This window comes from Tachysurus fulvidraco, chromosome 1 (genome assembly GCF_022655615.1).
Source record: "Tachysurus fulvidraco isolate hzauxx_2018 chromosome 1, HZAU_PFXX_2.0, whole genome shotgun sequence".
In the NCBI taxonomy this organism is placed as follows: Eukaryota; Metazoa; Chordata; class Actinopteri; order Siluriformes; family Bagridae; genus Tachysurus; species Tachysurus fulvidraco.
In genome coordinates this window covers 27,994,507-28,019,455 of record NC_062518.1, presented here as the reverse complement: position 1 = coordinate 28,019,455, position 24,949 = coordinate 27,994,507, and the positions used below count along the sequence as shown (strand labels likewise).

The 24,949-nt window shown below is 36.9% G+C and overlaps 1 protein-coding gene across 3 annotated transcripts in view; it reads left to right on the top strand.

Annotated features, from left to right (window-relative positions):
• The window catches only part of malrd1 (MAM and LDL receptor class A domain containing 1), a 54,715-nt gene that overhangs the window by 9,895 nt on the left and 19,871 nt on the right, over positions 1-24,949 (top strand). For all 3 annotated transcript variants that reach the window (XM_047801582.1, XM_047801583.1, XM_027169502.2), the window contains exons 10-21: positions 16-446; positions 1,409-1,496; positions 1,611-1,790; positions 1,887-2,046; positions 3,119-3,275; positions 3,514-3,624; positions 6,101-6,314; positions 7,491-7,738; positions 9,385-9,670; positions 13,303-13,548; positions 14,676-14,833; positions 21,786-21,963. In XM_047801582.1, the coding sequence (XP_047657538.1) occupies positions 16-446; positions 1,409-1,496; positions 1,611-1,790; positions 1,887-2,046; positions 3,119-3,275; positions 3,514-3,624; positions 6,101-6,314; positions 7,491-7,738; positions 9,385-9,670; positions 13,303-13,548; positions 14,676-14,833; positions 21,786-21,963 (2,457 nt within the window). The remainder of the gene's footprint in view (positions 1-15; positions 447-1,408; positions 1,497-1,610; positions 1,791-1,886; positions 2,047-3,118; positions 3,276-3,513; positions 3,625-6,100; positions 6,315-7,490; positions 7,739-9,384; positions 9,671-13,302; positions 13,549-14,675; positions 14,834-21,785; positions 21,964-24,949) is intronic.

Genomic DNA, 24,949 nt, shown 5'->3' with positions numbered 1-24,949 from the left:
CTTTTGCTTTTCCAGCCTCTGAGTTAATGTGCAGTTTTGAGGATGGCTTATGCAGCTGGACTCAGAATAATGAAGACATTTTTGATTGGACCTGGAACCAGGGACCTACTCCCACTCCCAACACCGGCCCCTATAAGGACCACACATGGTCCAGTGTGAGTGGGCACTACCTCTACATTGAGTCCTCAGCTCCTCAACAATTTAAAGACACTGCTGTGCTAATTAGCAGACCTTTTAATCCCACTCTCAACAAAGGAGAAGTTCCTAGGACAACTTGTGTCTTCAGGTTCCACTATCACATGCTGGGCCAGTACATCTTCCGATTAGCAGTCTACATCCGCAACTATAACAGTGGTCGTGGCCAAATGCTGTGGGTTCGCAATGGTGACCAGGGCAACCTATGGCACAGAAAGACCCTGTACATCAACAGTGCAAGGCCTTTCCAGGTGAAATCTCAGCATGTGCCCACATTTGTATTATAATGTTCAAACTACAACGTCTCCTTCAATCGTACAAACACTGAGTGATGAATAAATGCATAGAGAATGAGTACACCATGCTGGAAGGCTAAAATATTCGAAATAACATCATTCTTAAGAATGTTATTGATTAAATTTCCTTGGCATTTACTTTTGAATGCTTTTAGTGACTTTTTAGTGACCATGATGATCCAAAAGCTCTTACATACCCATACTCAAGCATAGAAAACCTCAAATACACACTCACACAATGTCACACACAGCCCTGTCCATTGCCTGATAACTATAATTAGACGTTCTTTAAAGCGGCGTAACCTTGGCAACGTGTGTTATCAGCAATATTGCGATCTCTGCCCCAAAGCTGTAAAATGTGTAGATATAGATCATTAAACACACACACACACACACACACACACACACACACACACACACACACACACACACACACACACACACACACACACACACAAACACACAGCAAATTCATTAACACTTTTAAAGCCATTTGAAACATCTGACCATTTGCTGAACATTCCTTTATATAACAGAATATATTTTATTTCACTCTTCAACATTTCAACCTCATACATTTAAAGAGTTAAATTACCTGCAGTTAGCCAGATTTTGAAGCTGATGCAAATCAAATACAAAATATCTGAGCTCTTCTTGTGCTGTTCCTTGTTCTATACTGTAATTCTACATTTTTAAACGTTATGATACTATGTTATGTTTGAAAGACATGGCTAGGAGAGATATTGGACACATTGTATGTGCAGTTGAAGATTAATCAGACTGGCTGCATAATGCAGATATGCAGAAATGCAGCCAATTTTCCTCTAATGCAGCCTTCCTCAATATTCTGTGACCTAAGATACAATTTACAACCATATGTAAATGGTATTTTTTTTCCTCTGTGAAATTTGTCTCAGATACTTGTAGAGGGCACAGTGGGGGATGACTTCACAGGAGATATTGCAATAGATGACCTCTCATTTCTGGGCTGTGAGCCATATGAGGGTAAATGTGACAAAGAGACACCAACTAATAGTTTTATTATAAACCCACTATAAAACAAGTATGTGTGTACATTTTCATATTTGGATCATTTTATTCTTTTATATGTGTGTTTAGGTGTACTCCCTTCATTCGAAGCCAGCACTATGGCTCCAGCAGTCACTAATCCTACATTGCCCCCTCATAGCTGTCTACTTGGCCAGTTTGTGTGTGGGACGTACGGAGAGTGTGTGAGCCACAACAAAGTATGCGATTTCAGATGGGATTGTTCGGATGGCTCTGATGAAAAGGGTTGTGGTATGTCTGTGTTGATCTTCATATCCATCTATCAGTCATTACCTCCAAATCCCATTCCCACATACACTTGTTCTCCCTTTCTCTCAAAATGTTCAGTGATGGAACAGTGTCATTTTGAGGGTGGAAATCTATGTGGGTGGAATTTGGACAGCCCCAAACCTCCAGTTCAACTACATGCTTTCCAGTGGCTAATAGGACAGGGAGAAACTATATACCATGGAGAAGAAAATCACAGGCCTGTTAATGACCATACTCTGTAAGTATCTGCATGTGTGTATTGTGTATGTATGGTGTTCTGTTTTTCAGTCCAATCCAAAAGTCTTGGAACTCTGTACTGTATGTATAATGAGTTGGAAATTTTGGTGTGATCAAACAAGTATAACAAATAAAAGGTTTTTAACATGTACACACATACACTTGAATCTAGCCTTAAGCCAGTAATTTCTGTGTCAGTCCCAAGCCCGGATAAATAAAGAGGGTTGTGTCAGGAAGTTCATCCGGAGTAAAATGTGCCAAATGTAATCATGCAAGTCGTCAGTGTGAATTTGTGACAGTGTGAATGATGTGTGACAAAAGAGCAAGATTCAAAGGAAAGGTGTACAAGATAGAAGTGAGAGCAGCTATGTTGTATGGGAAACTGTAGCAGTGATACAAAGACTTGAGGCAGAGAGATGAAGGTAGCAAAGATGAGGATGCTGAGGTTCTCTTTAAAAGTGACGAGGATGGACAGGATTAGGAACGAGCAAATCAGAGGGACAGTTCAGGCTTGATGTTTTGGGGACAAGGTCAGAGAGGATAGATTGAGATGGTTTGGACATGTACAAATGTTTGAAGGAAGGAGAGTGGTTCTATTTGTAGATGGATATTGGAGATTGCCAGGTAAGAGGTCAAGAGGAAGGCCAAAGAGGAGATATATGGATGTGTTAAAAGAGGATATGAAGGTCATTTGTGTGAGAGTAAAGAATGAGTTAAGTGGAAACAGACGATTCGCTGTGGTGACCCATGGAGGGTAAAGCTGAAAGTAGAAGAGGGTATGTAAATATTAGGAAATAAAAGCTAATATTTCATATTTATATTTTGATCTTAAGCTTTGATGTTTTCAAAGTATAGTTAAAAGTTCTTTTTTATATGTGTTAATTAGAAAACTTTAACATGTTAATATGTAAAAATGTATTATATTATAATATGTTTATCTCTGTAAAGTACACTTTAGATACAGTTCATTCTTATATCTAAAATAATATATATCATCCAGTTGTTAACCCTTTCAGTTGTGCAATTTTTTATGTGTGTATGCATGTATATCTGTCTTTTTGTGTTGGACTTAGTGGCACTGCAGAAGGATGGTACATCTATGCAGATAGCTCTAATGGTGGATATGGCCATGTGTCTGATCTTATAACCCCACTCATCACTGCCACAGGGCCCCAGTGCACCATGGAATTCTGGTACTATATGAGTGGCTTCACTGTTGGAACACTACAGGTGGATGCTTTAAATATCATCTCTGAAATTCATTATGAAACAAACATAAATCGATACAGTACTTTAGTGCAAGCACTAAGCACCTCACATTTTATGCTCTGTGTTACATTCTTATTTTTATTATTTCCAAATTTCTGTGAATTGTCATGAAGGATTAAACCTATTGTGGACATTTAACTACATTTATTTACTTTAGTTCCATTTAACGACAACCTGTTTTTCATTCATGTGTTTGTAGGTTTTTATTAAGTCTGGTAATGTCACACATGAGGTGTGGTCTGAAACAGGAAACCAAGGCAGGCGCTGGATGCTTGGCAAAATTTTCATCGGAATCCGCCAAAATATTCAGGTTCGAATAAACAATTTCAAAAATGTACATTAAGAGAACAACGTCTGCATAATTTGTGAAATCCACCTCTATATATTTCCCAAACTTGGCCAGCATTTTGTCTATAAATTTAGGTAGGAGCTAAAGCAGGTGATATTAAAAGAGTTCGTATGAGCATAGTTTAGACCAGTGTCAGACATGTTAATAGACATGGAATAGTCACCAGTACTCTGAATGCTGGTATAATGCAAGATTTTCTTAACTGTAATTTTTTCAGTAGTGGTTAGTGATGCTTATGACCTCATTCAGAGCTTTTTTTTTATAAGCATACACTGTAAAGAAACTTGTGTATTTTATAAATATGTTTTTTTAATCTAGCATACTAAGTTTAAATGTTATTTTTTATTTTGTCAGTTATGCACAGTGTTTTTCTTATCTAAAATGTTTTAGTTGATTTATTGCACACTCCCGTAATAACAACAGGCAGGGTCAAAGGAACGGCAGACACAACAACGTACAGTAGGCAAGGCAGTAACAGGGTCGATAATAACAGGCAGAAGGTCGGGGCAGGCGGCAAACAATCGTAAACGCAGACACAGAAATAAATCAAGAAACAGGGAATCGGAAACAAACAGGAAACGCCCAGAATGACAGCCGGAGCAAGTCGAGACTTCGCACCAAGGTCAAGTTCCTTTAAATAGGAAGTGGGTGATTGGAACTAGGTGGCGGTGTAATCAGTGCCAGTGAAGGGTTATGGGAAGCCGGAAGTGGTTAATATTCAGGTGAACGTTCCCTCTGATGGGGCTCGGAGGATTAGGCCGGTGCCTCATTCATGACAGGCACACACTTCCCCATGCTCACCAACAGCAAAAAAAAAAACAGATACTCTACACACAGAAAACGCAACAGTATCCTAACTAAGTGTATAACAGGCTTGTGTCGCTAAAACAATTGAATTAAATCGATTCCATTCTGCCGGTGGAATGGAACAGCAGTGAACTGCTAAACAAAAATTCAAGGCCTTACTTTCTGAGCCTCCTTCATAGATAAAGCTGGCCAAATAACTACAAATATACCAAATTGTCACCCTTGCCATGTATCAATTGTTTGATGTACAGCATATCTTTGTATATCACATAGTGATATACTAGATATACATAGTGATATATTAGATGTACTACTTTTCTAGATGTAAAAGATATAGTAAGGCAGTGTGACTGACTCTAAGCCACTCAACTTTCCTTCTCGAAAGTTGAGTAACGTTGGTTTTGCTTTGTTACAAAGAACTAATATATGCCTTTGTCCTTTGCATGATTATGCTTGTGTGTCATTTTTGCTTGTTTGTTTATCTGCAATCGTATTGTTCTTCCCGTCAGCTATGATAGACACATTTCTTTCCATTAGTTGCCTGGGTTACGTATGTATGTGTGGGCGGAGCTTTAAATACAGGGGTGGGACCCATTTGTGTTAGGGGCGTGTTTGGTTTGGTGATTTCAAATGTTGACATTGGCTTGCAAAAATCGGAGACCCTGCCTTTAATGCATGAAAATGCTATCTGAAAAATCTTTTAGTAATAATTGTATACAATACAAAGTGCACTATAGTGTATTTTCCAGTGTTCTGGGGCAATTTGAAGTGCCAGAACTGATGCCAGGCTCCCAACACTGGATTTCACTAATATTTTTAGACAAATTAAACCATAATTTCTTAACCATGTCCCCCTACCCTACCACCCATCCCATACTACCCCTACCCTGCCCTACCCTATCCTACTCACTCTACCCACTCTACCCTACACCACTAAACCCAACCCTACCCTATCAAAATGACCTTACCCACTTGATCCCCAAAAGCATTATATGTTAATATAATGCACAAAATATTTATTTTTGATACAACCACAAACCAATGAACTAGATTATATGTATAAAAATATACACACAGTGTTGGTTTTTAAAGAATGCTTCTGTGCAAGCTTGTGTGAGTGTTTGATCAAATTTGGTGTCAATTGATGAAAGTAGATCTTGAGTTGAACAGATTTGTTCAGAAATACTGTATCACAGCCTTCTTTTCTTAACCGACACTTTATCAAAACTCAATCCACACCAAAACACACAAACATCCACAGGCTCATGGACACTTTAATGCCCAGTACTTAGCTGTGAAGTGCTCTTCTGCGGCTCCCTGCAATTGCTGAAGTGTCTTCTCTGAGCATACTGGGTATTTCAGGTCTAAATGCTTTTCTGCTCCTCTTTTTACTGTTTGATTTTTACATAACCTTTGTTTATAATCTATTTTATCTCTGTCTCTTTTAAAACTATGTACATTTTTGCTGACTAGAATGTAAAATTATTTACAATCTTTTATTTAAAGTGAATACATTTATTTTGTTTAAACAAAATACATCTTAATGTTATGAAATAATAATTAATACGATTTTTACTTTTGCAGAATGTGTTTAAAAAGATGTTTATATTAAATGATATTGTGCTTTCAGGTAATCCTCCGAAGTAAGCGAGGTGTTAGCTACATGGGTGATGTGGTGGTTGATGATGTAGAGTTTATTGACTGTGCACCTCCAGTCATCTCGGGTTTCCCCTGCACAAAGTCTGAGTTTGCATGTGCTAATGGTCTCTGTATTCCTGATGGTAACCTATGTGACTTTATCGACCACTGTGGGGATGGTTCAGATGAGAACCACTACATCTGCAGTAAGATATTATAATTATATATCGGTTTAAAAAAAGTAATCAATTGCCACTTTTGTTTGCTGCAATTTTAAGCAGGGTTTATTTATTTAAATAAATTAGTTAAAAATAACTCCTCAGGATATGCCCATATCTCTTATAATGATTATTATTCTTATCTTATTTCTATTTGAACTTTCTATGTAGAACATAGGAACTACTGTATGATGATCTGTAGAACTGTCAAACTTCTCAGGGAGCGCCACACAGTTCGGTAACAGAGAGTACAATCCGGAAATCGAATCAAATCCAAAATGCTAATCCAAAAAACATGTAGTACAGGAAACAGGAAGGTTGAAACACTTTGGCACTAGAAAACAATAATCTACTATTAATGAATATTAAACAAAAAATAATGCAGTGAAACTAACAATACTTCATGCAAAAGTGATGGAAAAACCCATTTAAATACCTAACAGACAGGAAGTGAGTTCATGACCCAAAGGTACCTATGGTGGTCAGATGTTGTTGTTTTTTTTAAGTTAACGTATGTTTCATATTAACATCATGCACTTATATCCTTGATGTATGCACTTTGTGGTTTTTAGTGGCCCATGATTATTAATTAAATAAACAAAATCAACACTTCATACAGTCTTTTTGCTTCTCCCAATGTCCCTCAGAGTACAATTATGATCATATTAACCCTTGTATGTTGTTCGGCTCTGTGGGACCCATATTCATAAACATCAATAGTTTTGAAAAACTTTGCTTCCTTATAAATGTGTTGATTTTTTCCCCCTCATAACTTGATTAAATTTGATTCTTTTTTTTTCTTTTTTTTAATTACATTTTATTAAAATAAAATGTGTAGCACTTTAATTAAAAAATGTGATTTAATAAAGGTAAAGGGGAAATATTAACCATACAGTATATGCTGTTTATATTGCTTGTAATTGGGATGAAATAATCATCTGTAGATTATTTTAACATAATTTTTTTTATTTTAAACCCAAAAACGCAGCGGGTCCAGCAGACCCACGAACACTGGCTGAGTGACAAAAATGCGAACAACATACAAGGGTTAATTTATATAGCTATTAATTTTTAATATCGGTAATGGAGTGTTTGATCCAGTTACACCTTGCATATAAAACAAGTATATTTTTCTGTGTCTGTGTGTTTGTCTCTATTTTCCAGAGGGCTTTCATGCGCACTGTAACTTTGAATTTGACCTTTGCGCCTGGCACCAACTGGATAGTGATAATTCTGATTGGCTGATCAAAGCAGGAAGAACGCCTACAATGGAAACAGGTCCAGCTACTGACCACACTCTACGCAACTCATCAGGCCACTACCTGTACAAGGAGAACTATTTCTCCAAATCCTCTGGAGACATGGCTCGAATCTCCAGTCCAGTGATTAGCCAGAGCAGCAGAGAATGTAAGGTCAGATTTCCCTTAAAGCAAATCAGCTACCACCTAACAGGAGCACAGTAGATTGTTTACAGTACAAAGGGTCAATATTTTGGAAAAAGTAAGGCAATGGAATTGATTGATAGATGGATGAATAGGTGGCTCACTGAGTGATTAAGAGGTTGATTGAATTAACTGTGTGAAATTGTGCTAAGCTGTAAACAGACAGGTTTCCAAAGCTCACGCTGTGATATTGTAAAACTTCAGTCATAAGGATTTAATAATCCTGGTTGCTCTTTACATTTATCAGCTATCAGTCATTGCACAGGAGAGAGAGAGAGAGAGAGAGAGAGAGAGAGAGAGAGAGAGAGAGAGAGAGAGAGAGAGAGAGAGAGAGAGAGAGAGAGAGAGAGAGAGAGAGAGAGAGAGAGAGAGAGAGAGAGAGAGAGAGAGAGAGAGAGAGAGAGAGAGAGAGAGAGAATGTGAATATGTTTGTATGTGAACAATGAAAGAAAGGAAAGGCTTTATCATGTCCTATGCCTTTTCATGCTTGTTTGTGAACGCACATGAATCATTTTTGTCAAATCATTTCGGAGGAATTCTGTTTCATTTTAAGAGACAGCCGTGCAGGAATCAATCAACTATTCATTTTGTATGTCTGTGGAAGAAACAAAGGGACAAAGAGAAAGGAAAATGTAGATGATTGGCCACCTGGAAGAGACCTGTTGTTCACCCTCAGATGCACCTACAATACTAATCAATTGCACTCCGCAATCCTGCCAGGGAGCCAATTAGAATGTGGCCGAGACAGAAAGACAGAGAGAGAGAAGGAGAGAGACAAGAAGAGAAAGGGATACCCATATGTGTTTGTTGTATGTGCGTCTTATTTCAGATTCATTCCGCCTTTACTGTTCTAATAAGCTGAACTCTTCTTGGAAGGCTTTCTACTGTACTAGATTTTGGAGCATTAGACAGTGAGATCACAGTGATGTTGGGTGAGGATGTCTGCAGTGCAGTCAGTGTCCCAGTTTATGCCAGAGTTCAGTGTAGTTGAATGAATGATGCTTGTGTTTTTCCACACCAAAGGTTTTTTCCATTTTTTTCCACAAAAACATCTTCATGGACCTCAATTTGTGCACGAGGTACTGTCAAGCTGGAACAGATTAGGGCCTCTTACAGTAGTTCCAGTGAAGGGAAATTATAATGTTACAACATACAAAGATATCTTACACAGCTGTGCGTCCTACTTTGTGTTGACAGTTTGGGAGAGACCCACATACGGGATGTGGAAGCCTAGTGGTTAAGGTGTTGGAATACCATTCGGAAGGTTGTGAGTTCGATTCCTACGTCCACCAGGTTGCCACTGCTGGGCCCCTGAGCAAGGCCCTTAACCCTCAATTGCTCAGTTGTATAAAAATTCTGGATAAGGGCGACTGCTAAATGCTGTAAATGTAAAACATATGGGTTTGCTAGTCAGCTGTCCACATACTTTTGCCCATATCAACTGGATGTTGACAGCATATATAGAACACATTATAAATCTGAAAAAAAAAAGTGAGGCCAAAACAGAGTGAATATAAGTAGAACATAGAACATATGATCTTTGGTTAACTCTATGATATTAATACCTCTAAAAGCATTTTTATAAAATTCTTGATGAGCATCTTTCTTTATTGTAGATGGTGTTTTACCTGCATATGTCTGGTGAGGGTGCTGGCACTCTGAGTGTGTACATGATCACAAAATCATCCCTTTCCCTCGTCCTCAACCTTACCGGGTATCAGGGCAACTACTGGATCAGACAGGAAGTACCCCTTTTCTCCAAAGAGCACTTCCAAGTCATGTTTGAGGGAAAGATGGGTGGAAACGGAAGGGGAGATATCAGCATCGATGACATCAATTTCTCACCTGGCTGTCTTTTTACCCATGATCACAAGACAAACCTCCCGGACCCTTCACCTACTGGTATGCTTTTATTCTGTCAGCTCACTTTTTTGCTTTAACTTATTTTGCTTTTAGCTCAGGAATAGCAGCAGCAGCTTTCTTCTGCTCTGTTTGTTCAAATGCAATGCACTGTGGACTGGAAACCTGATAGCATTCAAGGCACTTCAATTCCCCATCCACTGCTCAGTCAGATCTATGGCTTTCATGAATTATTGCTTTTTCTTTTCATTTTTTAACCAATATTTTTTCCTTTTCCTCTGTCACTGAAATATTTAATTCCCTCTTGAGGTGTCTGTAGTTTTATATTGCTAATATTCTTACCTCATTTTTTTATTCCATACAATGCACTCAGTCTCTTTTCTTCTCTCTTTCTCTCCCCGGGGTTGGCCTGTATTTTCTCACTGCATTGAGCACTGATAGGTCGTCTGTAGCGAGTTTTGCCTCTAAGAAGCACCTCAATTGGTTCTCTGCCGATAACACAAGGTCTACTACTACCAAAAGAACACAGCTAGATATAGACACATCTAGCCGTTAGTTGTCTAGTGCTGTGTAGTCTGGGGTGAAGGAAAAGAAAGAAGAGTTAATAGTTGAAAGTATATTCAGTATATTCCATTATAATTTATTTTTCTGAGATCCTAAAAACAGATATTAGTATTTTTTGTTGTAAATTGCAGAGATTAGGTGTTTGTCCTTTGATCAGTTCTCTCTTTAAACATGTTTTCTTATCAGTAAATCTGTCCCTGCGTCCGTCTTGCCAGAAATTGTGTAAGCAAGGCTTTCTGTGTGAAAAGCAAAGGGGCCTTTGAGTATCCCTTCAGTTATTTTCACGTCGACTCCTCTGAGACAGAGGCAGAATGAGTGTGAACGCAATACAGAGGGAGGTAAGACGTTCTAATCCATAGTTGGGTTTTCACATTGATTGACAAGACTGCAGGGTGTGAGAAATGGGAACAAATGTCCCCGTGCTACAAAAAAGCTGTGTGTGTGTGTTTTTCTCAAGAGTATTAGTGTATAACTCTAATGTGACTTGGTCTGTGTGTGGTCTCTCTGAGAACAAAGACCCTGCTATGTCCGTGTCTGTCTGCTCCATCTCAGACACTGTGAGTCTGCATAAATGTGTATGGATGTCTAGCACAGTCTTATAAGAGTTTGCGATATTACATTAAGAAAAAGCATTAAACTTGGCCTGTGGCAGAGTTAACGACTATTTTATAGCTTTAATTGGATGAAATTCGACAGTCATCTTTGCCTGATGCGATACCTTCAAATTCTTTTTCGAGATCCCGCTGAGATTACAGTTTAAAACACAGACATTAATCTAACAAATACCTTCAAGTCAGGTCAGGGTCCTGCTTTAAGACATAATTTCGTTAACACTGTGACAAACCTATGAAGTTTGAGTAACTTGAGGTAAATTTAGGTTAATATCAGATTTTATAATATCTCAAGAGTACTGTATGGAGTTAAGGAAAAATGCCTTGAAGATATGTTCATAGTTTTATGTACATTTTTATTCATTCAATAATTCTTTGATGTACAGTAAGAATCCATCTTGCTTGGCATATGTTTCACTTAGTGATTTATTTATTACTATGTTATTAGTAATAAACTTTATAGCCCTGATTTACAGGTACCATGTATCACTTTAAAGATATATATATATATATATATATATATATATATATATATATATATATATATATATATATATATATATATATATATATATAAAGATGTATATATATAAAATATTAATCCATTCAATTAATGGAATTTCAATTTTAATGAATTAACACTAATTTATCTGATGTTTTATTTATTTATTTATTTTCACAAAAAAGATCATGAAGAATTTATAACATTGGGGGGAAATCTATTCTTCATGATATTTTGTGTTAAAAAAAAAAGTAGAAACTGTTGTTAGTTAAATTTCTGTTAAATCTTTCCATAATCATCGCTATGTACAGTATAATTTGATAAATATACTTGTATGAATATACAGAGTTCAGTGTACAGATTAATACAATACTATAAGTTTGACCTATTTTAGTTTAACTATGTTAGTGATGATGATTTAAATGAAATATTCAAATTAAATGAAATTAAAAAAATAAATTAATCAAACACAGTCTCTCAGTGGACCACAACATTTCAGTGAATACTGTTAAATATTATAGACTGTGATACTTCATTTAAAAAAATGACACTGTTTTATCTGAACCACACAGTGGCACAGTCTTTGGAAGAATGGAAGGATGAAATAACGGAGCCGACATATGACATTTTCATTTATTAACCATGAAACAGTTCTGCACTCTGAACGTTACTAGATTATTTATTTATTTATTTTATTCTTATTGTGGTCTCTAATCATCAATGACTCAAATTAGCCATAGAATTAACTAACAATACAATACACTACAATACATATTTACGATAGTTAGATAAACTACCTTTATAAATATGCAAAGGAAAGATTAGATAGATTACTTTATACACATTTTAGTAAACTGTATTGAAATAAATATCAAATTGCCCCTGGTTGATGCTTGGGATTAATTAGATGTTCATTAATATAAATATAATGTGATATCAAAATAATATAAAATTGTAACAATTAACCAGTTTGTTTTTTTCTAATGAATGGATACTCATTAAACTTTTTGCTTAATTAATTTTGTTTGTTGTAAATATTGGAATATTGAATATAAATGATAGTGCATATGATGAATAAGGAGTGTGAATAGTTTGCAACTTGTAATGACTAAATGTGTTGATAATAGATAACACTTCCACACTCAGCCCACAGTCAGCCCAGGGCAAAGCATGCCAAGATCTATTTAGAATATATCACGTGTTCAGCATCTCTGCTGTTAGCAAGGTTTCAGTCACGCTAATAAGATGACATGTTGACAAGTTTCACTGTTGGATCAGATCAGAAATTTTAATCCGGTTTGAAGTATAAATCTGCAGTCAGGGTGCATGAGGCCATGTGGATTTGATCAGCATCAAATCACATATCAGATTCCGGCTCAGGGTTTTTAATTATTTTTACTTTGTTCTGAAGCCACTGGAGAGATTCCTTGATGAGAGATATGACTCAGACAATCCCACCACGCTTCGTCTTAGTAATGTCACAGAATTTCTTTCAAATATCTTATGATAGTGTAGGATTTTGTGTGTGTGTGTGTGTGTGTGTGTGTGTGTGTGTGTGTGTGTGTGTGTGTGTGTGTGTGTGTGTGTGTGTGTAGGTGGAGATCTGATCTTGCACATACCTGAACATGCACAGCGTTGTATTTTTAACTTTGTTAGTGATTCCATGGGGAAAAACCCTTGTTCTTGGAGAAGAAGAGAAGAGAAAATAAAATAAGGATGACTGAAAGGGTGTAAAAAGACCTGCTGTTTGGCCTTGAGCTCTCCACAGGAAGAAAAGATTAGAGAATTTATGAATTCTTTTCATCACTCATTACAGAAACCTCCCCTCTTCCTCACGCCTCATCACCCCTTTAATACCCTAACATTCCCACAGATACACACACACACACACAGACACTGCACATTTCCCCATCTCTACACACTTGTGTTACACAATGCACAATATATTTTGCTCATTTGTTTTATATCACATATTATCTGTGTCTGTCTGTCCTCAGATTTATGCCCACTAGGTTTACTTCAGTGTGATAACGGTGACTGTTACAAACAAGATCAACTATGTGATTTTATTGACAACTGTGGAGACAACAGCGATGAGAAGAACTGCGGGACGTCCTGCTCGTTCGAAGACGGTCGTTGCGGATGGAAGAGCTCTCGTGCAGACAATTTTGATTTAATGCTAGGCACTGGCTCTGCCCAAAGCATCAGACCACCATATGATCACACACTCATGAATGAAAGCGGTAGGAAGATGAGCTATTAAAGCTTTTACATCGGCTGCATTTACACTTTGGGCCTTGATGCACCATTTAGATATTTTCACACTGACTCATATCCAGTTCCCAGAGTCACATCTAATACAGTATAATAGCATATATGTTGGTCCACATAAGCTAAATTATTTCTTACTGCTTATAGTCAACCTCCAATATGTAAAAAAAAGGAAAAGTAAATAGCTTGCATGAGGCAAAATGGGTTAGGAATGGGCAAAAGTATCGGGACATGTAAACAGGCACAGTGTAAATCCAGAATGTAAGGTAAAAGCACAATTCAAAAAAGACAGGCAAAGTTCAGCAGAGCGAAACAGGAACATCAGAGCTACATCATTAACAGAAACGCATCCTTAAAAGTCTGGAATGAATGTGAACGGACATGTGACGTTACGTGATGTGACAATAATTACTCAGTCCCTCTCTGTGTGATGAAAATATGCTACCCACAAAGCCACTATGCTCAAAGCTACCCACAAAGCCACTATGCATTTAACCACATTTGTATACAGCTGTACAGTACATTTGTATACAGCTGTACAGTACAGCAGCAATGTATTTTGTATTTCTATTCCAAAGCTATGCAATCGCTAGAATGAACATGCATGTGTATGCAAGAGGTTTGATTTTATTGAGTTTATGTTCTTCCAGTACATAAGGGGTTTCCTCAGGGTACTCCAGTATCTTCCACAAGTCCAAATACCTGCAATTTAGGGTGATTGTCATCTCTGAATTGTCAGTTGTCATTGTGATTGAGCCCTGTGATTGTGCCCCATGTAATTCCTAAGATAAACTCCAGGCTTTTTGTGGCTATGTGTAGGATAAGTGCTACAAAAAATACTATAAAAAAAGACTATAATAGCATTTGTGAAAACCTTCTGTTGGTATTTTGTCCATTCATGAACTTTGTGTAATACTAGAATAAAAAATAAGTCCATTTCCTGCAAGCTGATCATTACGTTTTTGAACTCAGCAGCTGTGTCTATATAGTAATTAAATTAGCACTTATGAAAATATGTGCTAATTTACACCTGTCTACAATCCTGAATCACTTTTATTCTCTGTGATCCTAAACCTCTCTTTTTTCCTCTACGTCCCAGGCCATTTTGTATATTTGGCAGCCACTCCTGTGGGTCTAAAGGGGGATAAAGCTCATATGAGAAGTTTTTTATATAAAGAGACCAGTGCCATCTGCAAACTGACTTTCTGGTACTACATCTCCCACAAAGCAACAGGAGTCATCCGTCTCTTCTTAAAGGTAAACCATGTCAAACTTTTCAGTGTTAGTTGCTGAAACTTCAGCCAGAATTACGTCCTTGTCAAAGAGACTGTAATTTTTTTTCCAGTTTATTATTAATCATATTATTATTCCTGTAGTTACAGCACATCCACACAGACTTGGCATAATCAATGTCTAACAATAACAACAACAACAACAACAATAATAATAATAATAACACATCCACACAGACTTGGCATAATCAATGGCTAACAATAGCAACAACAGCAATAGCAACAACAACAACAACAACAACAACAATAATAATAATAATAATAATAATAATAATTATTATTATTATTATTATTATTATTATTATTATTATTATTATTATTATTATTATTAATAATAATAATAATAATAATAATAATAATAATAATACCAACAACAACAACAATAATAATATTATTATAAAAAAAGTATATTTTTATATTACAATTTAAAAGTATATTTGACATTTACTCGGTGCTCTGTGCTAGAGTAGTCAGTAAGCTTACCAAACCTATAGGGGCTTTTTACACCTGGTCACTTCATGCGTTTTCTGTGATCCGATAGCTATCCGATCGTAAAAAGACCAGGTGTAAATACCCTCCGAAACTGTTTCGAGATGGATATAAATCCGATTGTTCAAACCACTTCAGGAGGTGGTCTGGGACGCATTTCAGATGAAACTGGACAGGTGTAAATGCATGTGGTTGTTCAAGCCACATATGTCAGCACTATACTCCTCCCAAATGGAAGTAAGTCACTCACAGGTGACTTGTGAGTCGTGCATCGTGCCAGAAACAAATATGTTTTCCCACCAGTGCTGGCTTCCATCTTTCACCCAGGTGTCTCATTGGGTCTTAAAATGCACTGCTGCCGCCAGCGAAAATGCAGCAAACAGTAACTGCTGTTTTTTCATAGCAACCGCATACACCAAAGCGTGTTCAATTTCAATTATTAAGAAATGAGGTAAAATATATTTGCATTTTGGGCGGGAGTAAAAGATCGGATTGATATCCGATTCGCCAAGACGCATTTATGTGGCCTGATGTAAATGGAACAGTTTTAACAAATCAGATAGCTATCGGATCAGAGAAAACACATGAAGTGACCAGGTGTAAAAAGGCCCTTAAACATCTGTGTGTCTCTGACTTAAACAAACACTCTTACTTTAGTTCCTTTCAGCTGAGCTGTTCTGAGATTTACTCAATTATTGATCAACATAAACAGTGGGCTACTAGTAATGTAAATATGAATATGGCTTCTTAGAAAGTATAAAAATGAGCAAATATCTCTCACTAACCACACAACAATTGGCCACATAACAATTTCGAACCTAATAAATCAGTCACAAATCAGTTAAGTATCCCAGCCATGCTTTGACATTTCCTTGAAGCTAAAATGACACTAAACTGGAAGCCACTTAACGAGGAAGGAAAGAGAAGCATGGATTACATAATTTATGTTTATGTTCTGTAAAGCTGCTTTGAGACAATGTCTATTGTAAAAAGCGCTACACAAATAAACTTGAACTGAATTTGTCAAACTCTAATAATCAATTTTTTTTTCTGTAGATAATTAGCATTAAAATTATTTGCAGTGGGATGATCACATAGCTGTCATTGCTACATTAGCTCATATGCAGAGTTACACTGTGTGCACTATACATGCCTGGATCTCAGTTCTCTGGCCTTGCAAAACAAATTTGGTACATTTACTTCCATGTTCCATATTGATTAAAGCTAAAGCTAGAGTTCTTAGGTCTAACTGTAAAACTGTACATTTGTCATGTGACCAGACTGAAATCAATGGAGCAATTTAGGATCTCGGCTGGCTGCACTCCTCGGCTTGTTGCCTCCTGCATGAGGAAGCAGGGGTGTGATCGATAGGCTCACAGTGTGTAACGTTGTTTCAGTCTACCTGCAATATTTGCTTTGGCAACAATGTGATAAGATTCTTGCCAATAATGTACTTCTGATGTGAACAAAAACGTTTACGTGCATGTGTGTGTGTCTCAGAGCACAGCTGTAATAAGAAATTCGAAGTTATACCTTTAATATTTAATCTATTGTATTGCCAAACCCACAGCCTACCAGAGATTCTCCCACGATTCGCTGCTCCATTAGTTTATAACATGGAACTAACTTGTCTCACAGACATTCCATGGGATTACACAAGACTATATTACTAAATTACATTAAATAACATTACATTACATTAAATAAAAGTTACTAATGTACAATGTGTAATGATGCTTCATTATGTTTTAGCACTGGTAAGTTGTAAGTAGTAGAAATTGTATGAAAATTAAGTTGTGGTAATGGCTCTCCTATCACTCCATCCTGTGTAGATTATTCATGCATAACAGCATGGTCCAGCGATTGTTGTCTTTTACTTTCAACATCATTGCATACAATAAACATTATGAAGCATCATAACGTATGCGATTATCCAGACATGATTATATGAGACATTATTATTGAACATTTCATCCATACTTAATAAAGAATTTATGTGCCATGTTCCCACACAAAAGGCGAATTTAGTCTGTCTTTGTTCTGTTGTTTGTTGCCTTGATTTCAGACAGAGAAATATACCCTCTTCTGGGTAATCCGATGATCTTAAAGTAGCTTTGCAGCTCTATTTGTGCCATCTGTACCAATAGCTGAGCAATGCCAACTTGCCCATGTGTTTATCTGTTCACCCAAACAACAGAGCAGCTTTCCACTACCATCTGGCTTTGCAGTTAAGATGGATACACTCCCAGACACTCTGTGTGTGTATGTGTTTGTGTGTGTGTGTGTGTGTGTGTGTGTGTGTGTGTGTGTGTGTGTGTGTGTGTGTGTGTGTGTGTGTGCGTGTGCATGTGTGTGTGTGTGTTTGGTGCAGATTATAGATTATTATTATTGCAATATTATTTTTTCCTGTTTGTTTACATTCATTAGTTATTAATAATGTACTGAAATGTACTCCTCAGCTCTCGTGTTTGTATAATATATTCATCATATAATCAGAATAACAAATTATTTGTCACACACTCATCTAAACAGACAGACTATCATCTCTTTCACACACATTTTTTTATCCCAATATCATATATCACTGTTTATCAGTGTGCTGAGGTCGGACATCATCAGACAAAAATCTACTACAATTATTGCCCCGAGGTTGTTTAGACTGCTGAAACACACACAGACTCACACACACACACACACACACACAAGAGACTATAATGCATTTATAATATAAACACTCACCTTATTCTGTTCAGTCATCCATGCCTAATATTTGATTAAGACTGCACTTGCGCTACCTCACTTATAAATCTCTTGAAGTTCTACACCGAGGCTGGCTGCTTTGTCTGCATTATGTTTTGCTTATAACAATAATGCTTCCCTCTACACAGCAGTAGACTGATCCATAGACTGATGGATTGACTGTATAGTGCCAATAACAACGCAATTATTTTTCACCCTTTGCTAAACTCTAAGAAGCACAGGCCCGTCTCCTGCCCCGTGCTGCACGATGAATTGGCTTAGATTGCAATAAGTGCCAAAAACATACTGTAGATTGCCACACATTTTCAAGCATCTTGGTAGTCGTACTTTTTTTGCAGATATCAATAAAAAGTATATGCAAATATTTCATTTGTTGAGGAAAATGTAATAACTTCTTTTCCTCAGCCTGCAAGAGTTCCAGAATTATTTTAAATAAAAAAAAACAAAATCTACCATGTGTTGGCTACAAAAGGGTAATGATTATGCTGGATTCCACTTACTTCACCATTAGAAATTCGCAGGTCATTTTCAACCTCGCTGCATTCAAGAAAAAACATTAAAAAATAAACATGGACACCTCGATGTTCATTAATTGTTAGCCAGCTAGCTGTGTCGAGTGATGTATATTTGAAAGAAATTTGATTGAATGTTTATGGAGGTGAAGCGAATAATTAAATATATTAAGGCCATTCTTTCTGATGAGGAACAAGAAAGTCAAGAGAGGTTTTTTTTCTTATTTTTCTGCTTTTCTCAGCTGTAGTCTCAGCTGTAAGTAGTGACCTTAAGCCAAAAAGAGCATTATTATGGATGGATGGATGGAAGAATGGATGTATGATTTGATCCATTGTACTGCTGCCAGTTGGCTGTTTAGATAATTGCATGAATGAGCAAGTGTTCTTAATAGAATGGATGAGCTATCCTGATATCACCTTTATTGAACATTTATCTGAACATCACTATTACAAATCTATTACAGTACTTCAGTACGACAGAAAGAGCAGGAAACTGTTTTAGCTGGACCTCCTGGAACAATGTATTTCAGCTGGACCTCCTGGAATGATCTATATGTCCATTTCACCAAAGGGTCTTTTAAAAGAAACAGTGAAATTCAGCTAGTGATTGTCAGGTCATGAGTTATCAGCCAGATTCACAAATTTAGATCCTTAAGCAAGATTCAAATGCTTACATGCTTAAATTCTGCTCTACTTATTAATGTGTTGCTGTATTAAAGCATCTGCCAAATTAATAAGGATAATGCTTGCAGTAGGATTCTGAGTAAGAGTTTGGATTACATATATAAAAATCCATTCATTACACTGACTCTAATGCATTTTGAATATATTGTATTGATATTTAAATCCCTATCCTTTAAAAGCTTTAGTATAGCGGTCTATTAATTGGGGCTGACATTTCCCAGGATTTTTCTAGCTTGATGAATGATTCGACACAGCATTGTTCCATCCTTAATGGAAGAATTACTGTTCTTTATTTCTGCCCTGGTTTGTTTTCTCCTTAATAATTACACGGTTATACAAAATATATTAATAAGTAATAAATTAGGGATTTTATCCTGTTTCTAAATAGCTCTTGGGAACGTGGCCGATAATTTTGTGTTATTGTATATCAGACAATTTGCTTTAGAGTTTAGATATCAGAAGGTATCTAACATGAAACTTTGTGTGTTTGGTTCATATCATATGTAACAAGAATAAATATCGTCATTGACATTACATACTGTAGGAGACCTAATATTGTTGTCTACACAAAAATAGCAGTGTAGATTAGATTGTAGATTGTAGATTTATTGTCATTACACATGTACAAGTACAAGGCAACGAAATGCAGTTTAGGTCTAACCAGAGTGCAATAGCAGTAAGTGCAGGGTATACAGTTTTTACAAGATTTAGATAAGTTAAATAAAATGGTAATATGGAAGTGATTTACAGATGTGTGTGTACTATGAATATAATATACAGATGGCTATAATTATGTATATAAATGTTTTCCTATTTAAGCTTAGACAAAAATTTATCAAGAGTAACTCCTCCTACAACTTTCGAGCCACATGCATCGAATTTGGATATGTTGTAGATCCTGGTCTGAAGTTTGTTGCTATTACTTTTCTAAGCGATCCGATCTCAAAAGGGCCTTTTTCCCATAGACTCCCATTATAAACTTTGGAGGTTTATAACTCGGCAAGCTTTCGAACTATCTACACCAAACTCGGCCAGCTCCTTTAGGGTGATACGCTGAACAAAGGCATGTGACATATCAGAACACTCAGCTCAAGGAGGGAAATTGCGTCACATGTTTTCGGATGACGTCACATGCTCGTCTCCACTTGCCTCCAAATGTTTTGGCACCCTAGTGCTCCACTAGGTTTCACAAGTTTTATGTCCATTTGCCTCCAAAAAGCACCGGCCTTTACGAATACTTGCCTCATCAAAGCCAACATCAAAGTTTGTTGCGACGAACTTTACAAATCTAGTTATAACTGAAATTTACAGAAGGATGTAACAAAATATATGGCTATTATTATAAACAGTCATTTACAGATGTGTATGTACTATGAATATAATATACAGGTGAATATATGTGTGCTATGAACATAATATACAGATGAATATATGTGTGCTATGAACATAATATGCAGATGAATATATGTGTACTCTGAACATAATATACAGATGAATATATATGTACTAAGAATATAATATGCAGATGGCTATTAGTATAAACTGAAATTTACAGAATAGTATGTGCAAATTTCAGTTTATACTAATAGCCATCTGCTTATTATCTTTGAGATGCAGCGATTGACACCTATGAAATATGCGAAACTACTAGTTGAAAAAAAAAATTAACATTTAATTTAGGCTTGACATACTGTAAATAAAGTTGTGGTCATAATCTATAAGTTTTCAGAATGCAATCCGTTCAAAAATTAATACTACAGTAGGTAGGCTGAAAAAAGTGCATTTAGTACTGCCTTGAATAAGCTAGTTAATGAAACAATGTTTAGCTCCGGGACATAAGATAAAAGTATGACTGAATTTACACATATAAACCAGATTAAAAGTTTACATATGCTTTTGATTATTAATACCATGTGTTGTTAGCTGGAGGATCAACGTCTGCTTTTACAATATGTTTTGTGACAGTTGTTCATGAGTCTGTTGTTTGCCTACCAGGATAAGTTTGTTCTTGTTTACCAGCAGATTGATGTCTTTCTCCTGGGTTGTGAAGCGGGGAAAAAGTTTTACACCCTAATTGGTGTAGATTTAGGGCATGCTGATAGCAGTGCACTTCTGTTTCTTCTTCATTCTGTGTGCAGTGGAGTTTGACGTCTTTTGGTAGCCAGGTCTGTCTGGGTCTAGTGCTTGACTCTGTGGTGAAGCTGTGCTCATTAACTTTACAAGAGTAGGAAAAACAGTGAGGACGGTTAGAGAACGATTGTTTAGAGCTGCTGTAACATAAGCACAAACCGGAGCTTAATTGTTTCCTGGATGTTACAGAACATTTAAAAGTAAATATAAAGAGCTGAATAGCATAATATGTCATTCATTAATAAACTATTTAATATCTCAGCAAGTTCATGCAATGTCATTGCATTTTCTATAATATACTGAGTAAAGTTTGGATTGTTGACTGTTTCATGTGATGATCAGACAGAGAATGAGCTGAAGGAGCTGTGGATGGAGCAGAGGATGATGCATGAGTGGAGGAGAGCTGAGGTGCCTTTGAGGAACCTGAGGAACTTTGAACTTATCTTTGAGGTGGTTCGTGCGAGAGATGTCAGTGGCGGTGCTGCACTCGACGACCTGCAGTTTATCAACTGTGCCCGCAGTGAGTATGCACACACACACACACACACACACACACACACACACACACACACACACACACACACACACACACACACACACACACACACACACACACACACACACACACACACACACACACACTCTCTCTCTCTCTCTCTCTCTCTCTCAACTTCACTGTGAATTGCCTCATTTTTCATTGTTTCCCAGTTCAGTGGATTCAAGCTTTTCTTCCTCCCAGAACACCTGATTTAATTTATCGAGCCTAATAGACAGTAACTTGCATCAGTAGTGTTAAGTCACTAAATAGTACAGCAAAAGATTGTGCTACAACTGGAATTTTAGTGTCAGACTCAATCCCCAGAGGTCTGCCACAACGATTAAGCACAGAGTTCTACCTCATTTAACATGTCTGACTCATCTGCTCATTTCCAAGGCCTTTGTGGTCAGTTTGTTGTTAGAAGACCGGCGTACTGGTTACTCCAGGTTTTTAAACTTGTAAAATAAAGGCTGTGTAAACATACCTGTAATGCCTCGGAATGCAAATGTATTTGGTTAAAAAATCTTTGTGGTTCATTTAGTCTGTACATTTAAATTCTCCACTCGACCAAAGGAAGACCAAAGACTTTCCTTATGTTCCTTAGACATACGGACAAGCAGTCGTGGGAACATTTCATAAACATTTCTAGAAAGTTCACTTATCACATTCAAATGAAGTGTCAACTTTTAATTTCCCTCAAGTCTCATTATTGCTTAATATTCATGTAGCGACTTGACCAGCAGGACTCCTTGGACAGCTCTGCGCGGTGCTTAATAAAATCATATCGCTTGCTTAATTAGCTGATGGAAAAAAAACATGACTCTGCTAACACATAAGAAGCTTGATATCTGGGCACCTGCACATGTTACCCTCTTATTTTTTTATTTTTTTATTTTTGGGCCATGACAGTCATAATAGCTGGTAATTAAAGCTTGGAAAGTGATCCTATGGAAAGTGATCCTATTTACTTCAAAGTAAAGACACATTAGCATTTACTGTTATACATATAATCTAAAGTGAATTACAACGTTTAATATTTATCTTTATTCTTATATGACCCAGTTGGAAAGTACTTGAGTAATTGAAATTACTTTATTACTATACTTAATTACATTTGAATGAATAAATTACTTTTTACTTATTCTTTTTTTCTTTACACCGTCAAAAACTCAATAGAAATTTCGACGGACTCTTAATTCTCTCATTCAGCTGACGATTGTATGCTATACATCAGTAGAATGCTGACTCGTTTTAGTTACAATTCAGAACCATACCAGATTATCATCTACAGTGATGATACTGTACCACTCCACTACTAGAGTAAGCAAAGACTCATATAATATGAGTTATATATCCTTTGCCTTAACTTAGTCAAACTACCTCTTCCAGCTTGCCTTTTTCACATAATGCATCCTGGTGCCATCTCTTTCCTAGTTAAGTGACTTTTTACACCCAGTTGTCCACATGTGTAAAAGAAAAGATGATTCATCTTCTTCCTTTGCTTCATTCCAAATCCTGTTCTGATGCTCACATTCCCATTCTGGGTGCTTTCAGCATCGGACGTGTCTGCAGCTACACAGCCCCATACACAGCAATCTGTGATACATTATTTGTCTTGACACCTTTCTATCATTCCCAACATGCATTGAAATAGTATCTCAGTGGGTAAGAAGTGAGACTACTAATGGGAATGTTGTCAGTTAAAATCCCACAGCTACCAAGCTGGAACTTCTGGTCCAACAACTGCTCGTTTGTGTAAATGAGATAAATGTAAGTTGTTCTGAATAATGGTGTCCACCAAATGCTGTAGATGATCAGCTCTTCATTTACAAGCTCTGTGAGATTGGACCAGTGGATTTTGGGTGTTTATGACCCTGTTGCCTGTTGTACTTCCTTAGACCACATATTGGTAGGTAATAACCATTGCATACTGGGACCACCCGGGGCAGTGGTGGCTCAAGAGGCTTTGTGTTGTTGTTCTGTGGATCAGGTCACAATTTTGGGCCCTTAAAACTCTCTGCTCCAGGGGTGCTATATTATGGCTGACCCTGCGCGCTGACCCCAACCAAGTCGGGATACACAAAGAAAAGAATCTCAGTGTGCTGTAATGTATACGTAACAAAATAAAGGCTTCCATTCTATTCACCACTCAAGAACTGTTGTATTAGAGATCTAGCCATCACAGTTTGGGCCTTACACTCACCCATTTTATCTGCTTCAAAGGCATCAACTTTACAAACTGATTATTTACTTCCTGCATAATCTATCCCACTTCGTTACAGATGCCACTGATAGAAAATGATCAATGTTAAATATTTTAAAGGTCAGTGAGTAGAACGATATGGCTGATTAATGCTGTGATTAATAACACGCACACACACACACACACACACACACACACACACACACACACACACACACACACACACACACATATGGATGCTGAATAGATATCATGTAGATATCCATGTGTATTGGCCATTAACACATTTTTTTTTCTTTTAGATCTTTTATGTATTTCCTTCTCGGCCCTCCCTGTCTGGTTGTAAAATCAGAAAGGCATTTAACAGCATAATGAAAACAGTGTTCAGCATTCAACTGCTCTCGTGTGTGTGTGTGTGTGTGTGTGTGTGTGTGTGTGTGTGTGTGTGTGTGTGTGTGTGTGTGTGTGTGTGTGTGTGTGTGTGTGTGTGTGTGTGTGTGGTTCCCTATTGTGTATCAAGGAAGTAAATTGCTGTCTGTGAATATGATAAACTTATTCCTTACAGTACTTAGAACCGAAATAGTAACAGTAATTATCATGAAGATAAATTGTGAATTGTATGTTTTTCAATGTCCTTTTTCCATCCTTCTAAATCGTCAGCTCTTCTTACCGTTGTGCCTTAATATTATTTAGCCTGTATGTTAGTATATACAGAGCTCAGAAGAGATTTCCTATGTTTTTGTCACTCATGTTCTAAGGTGTGAT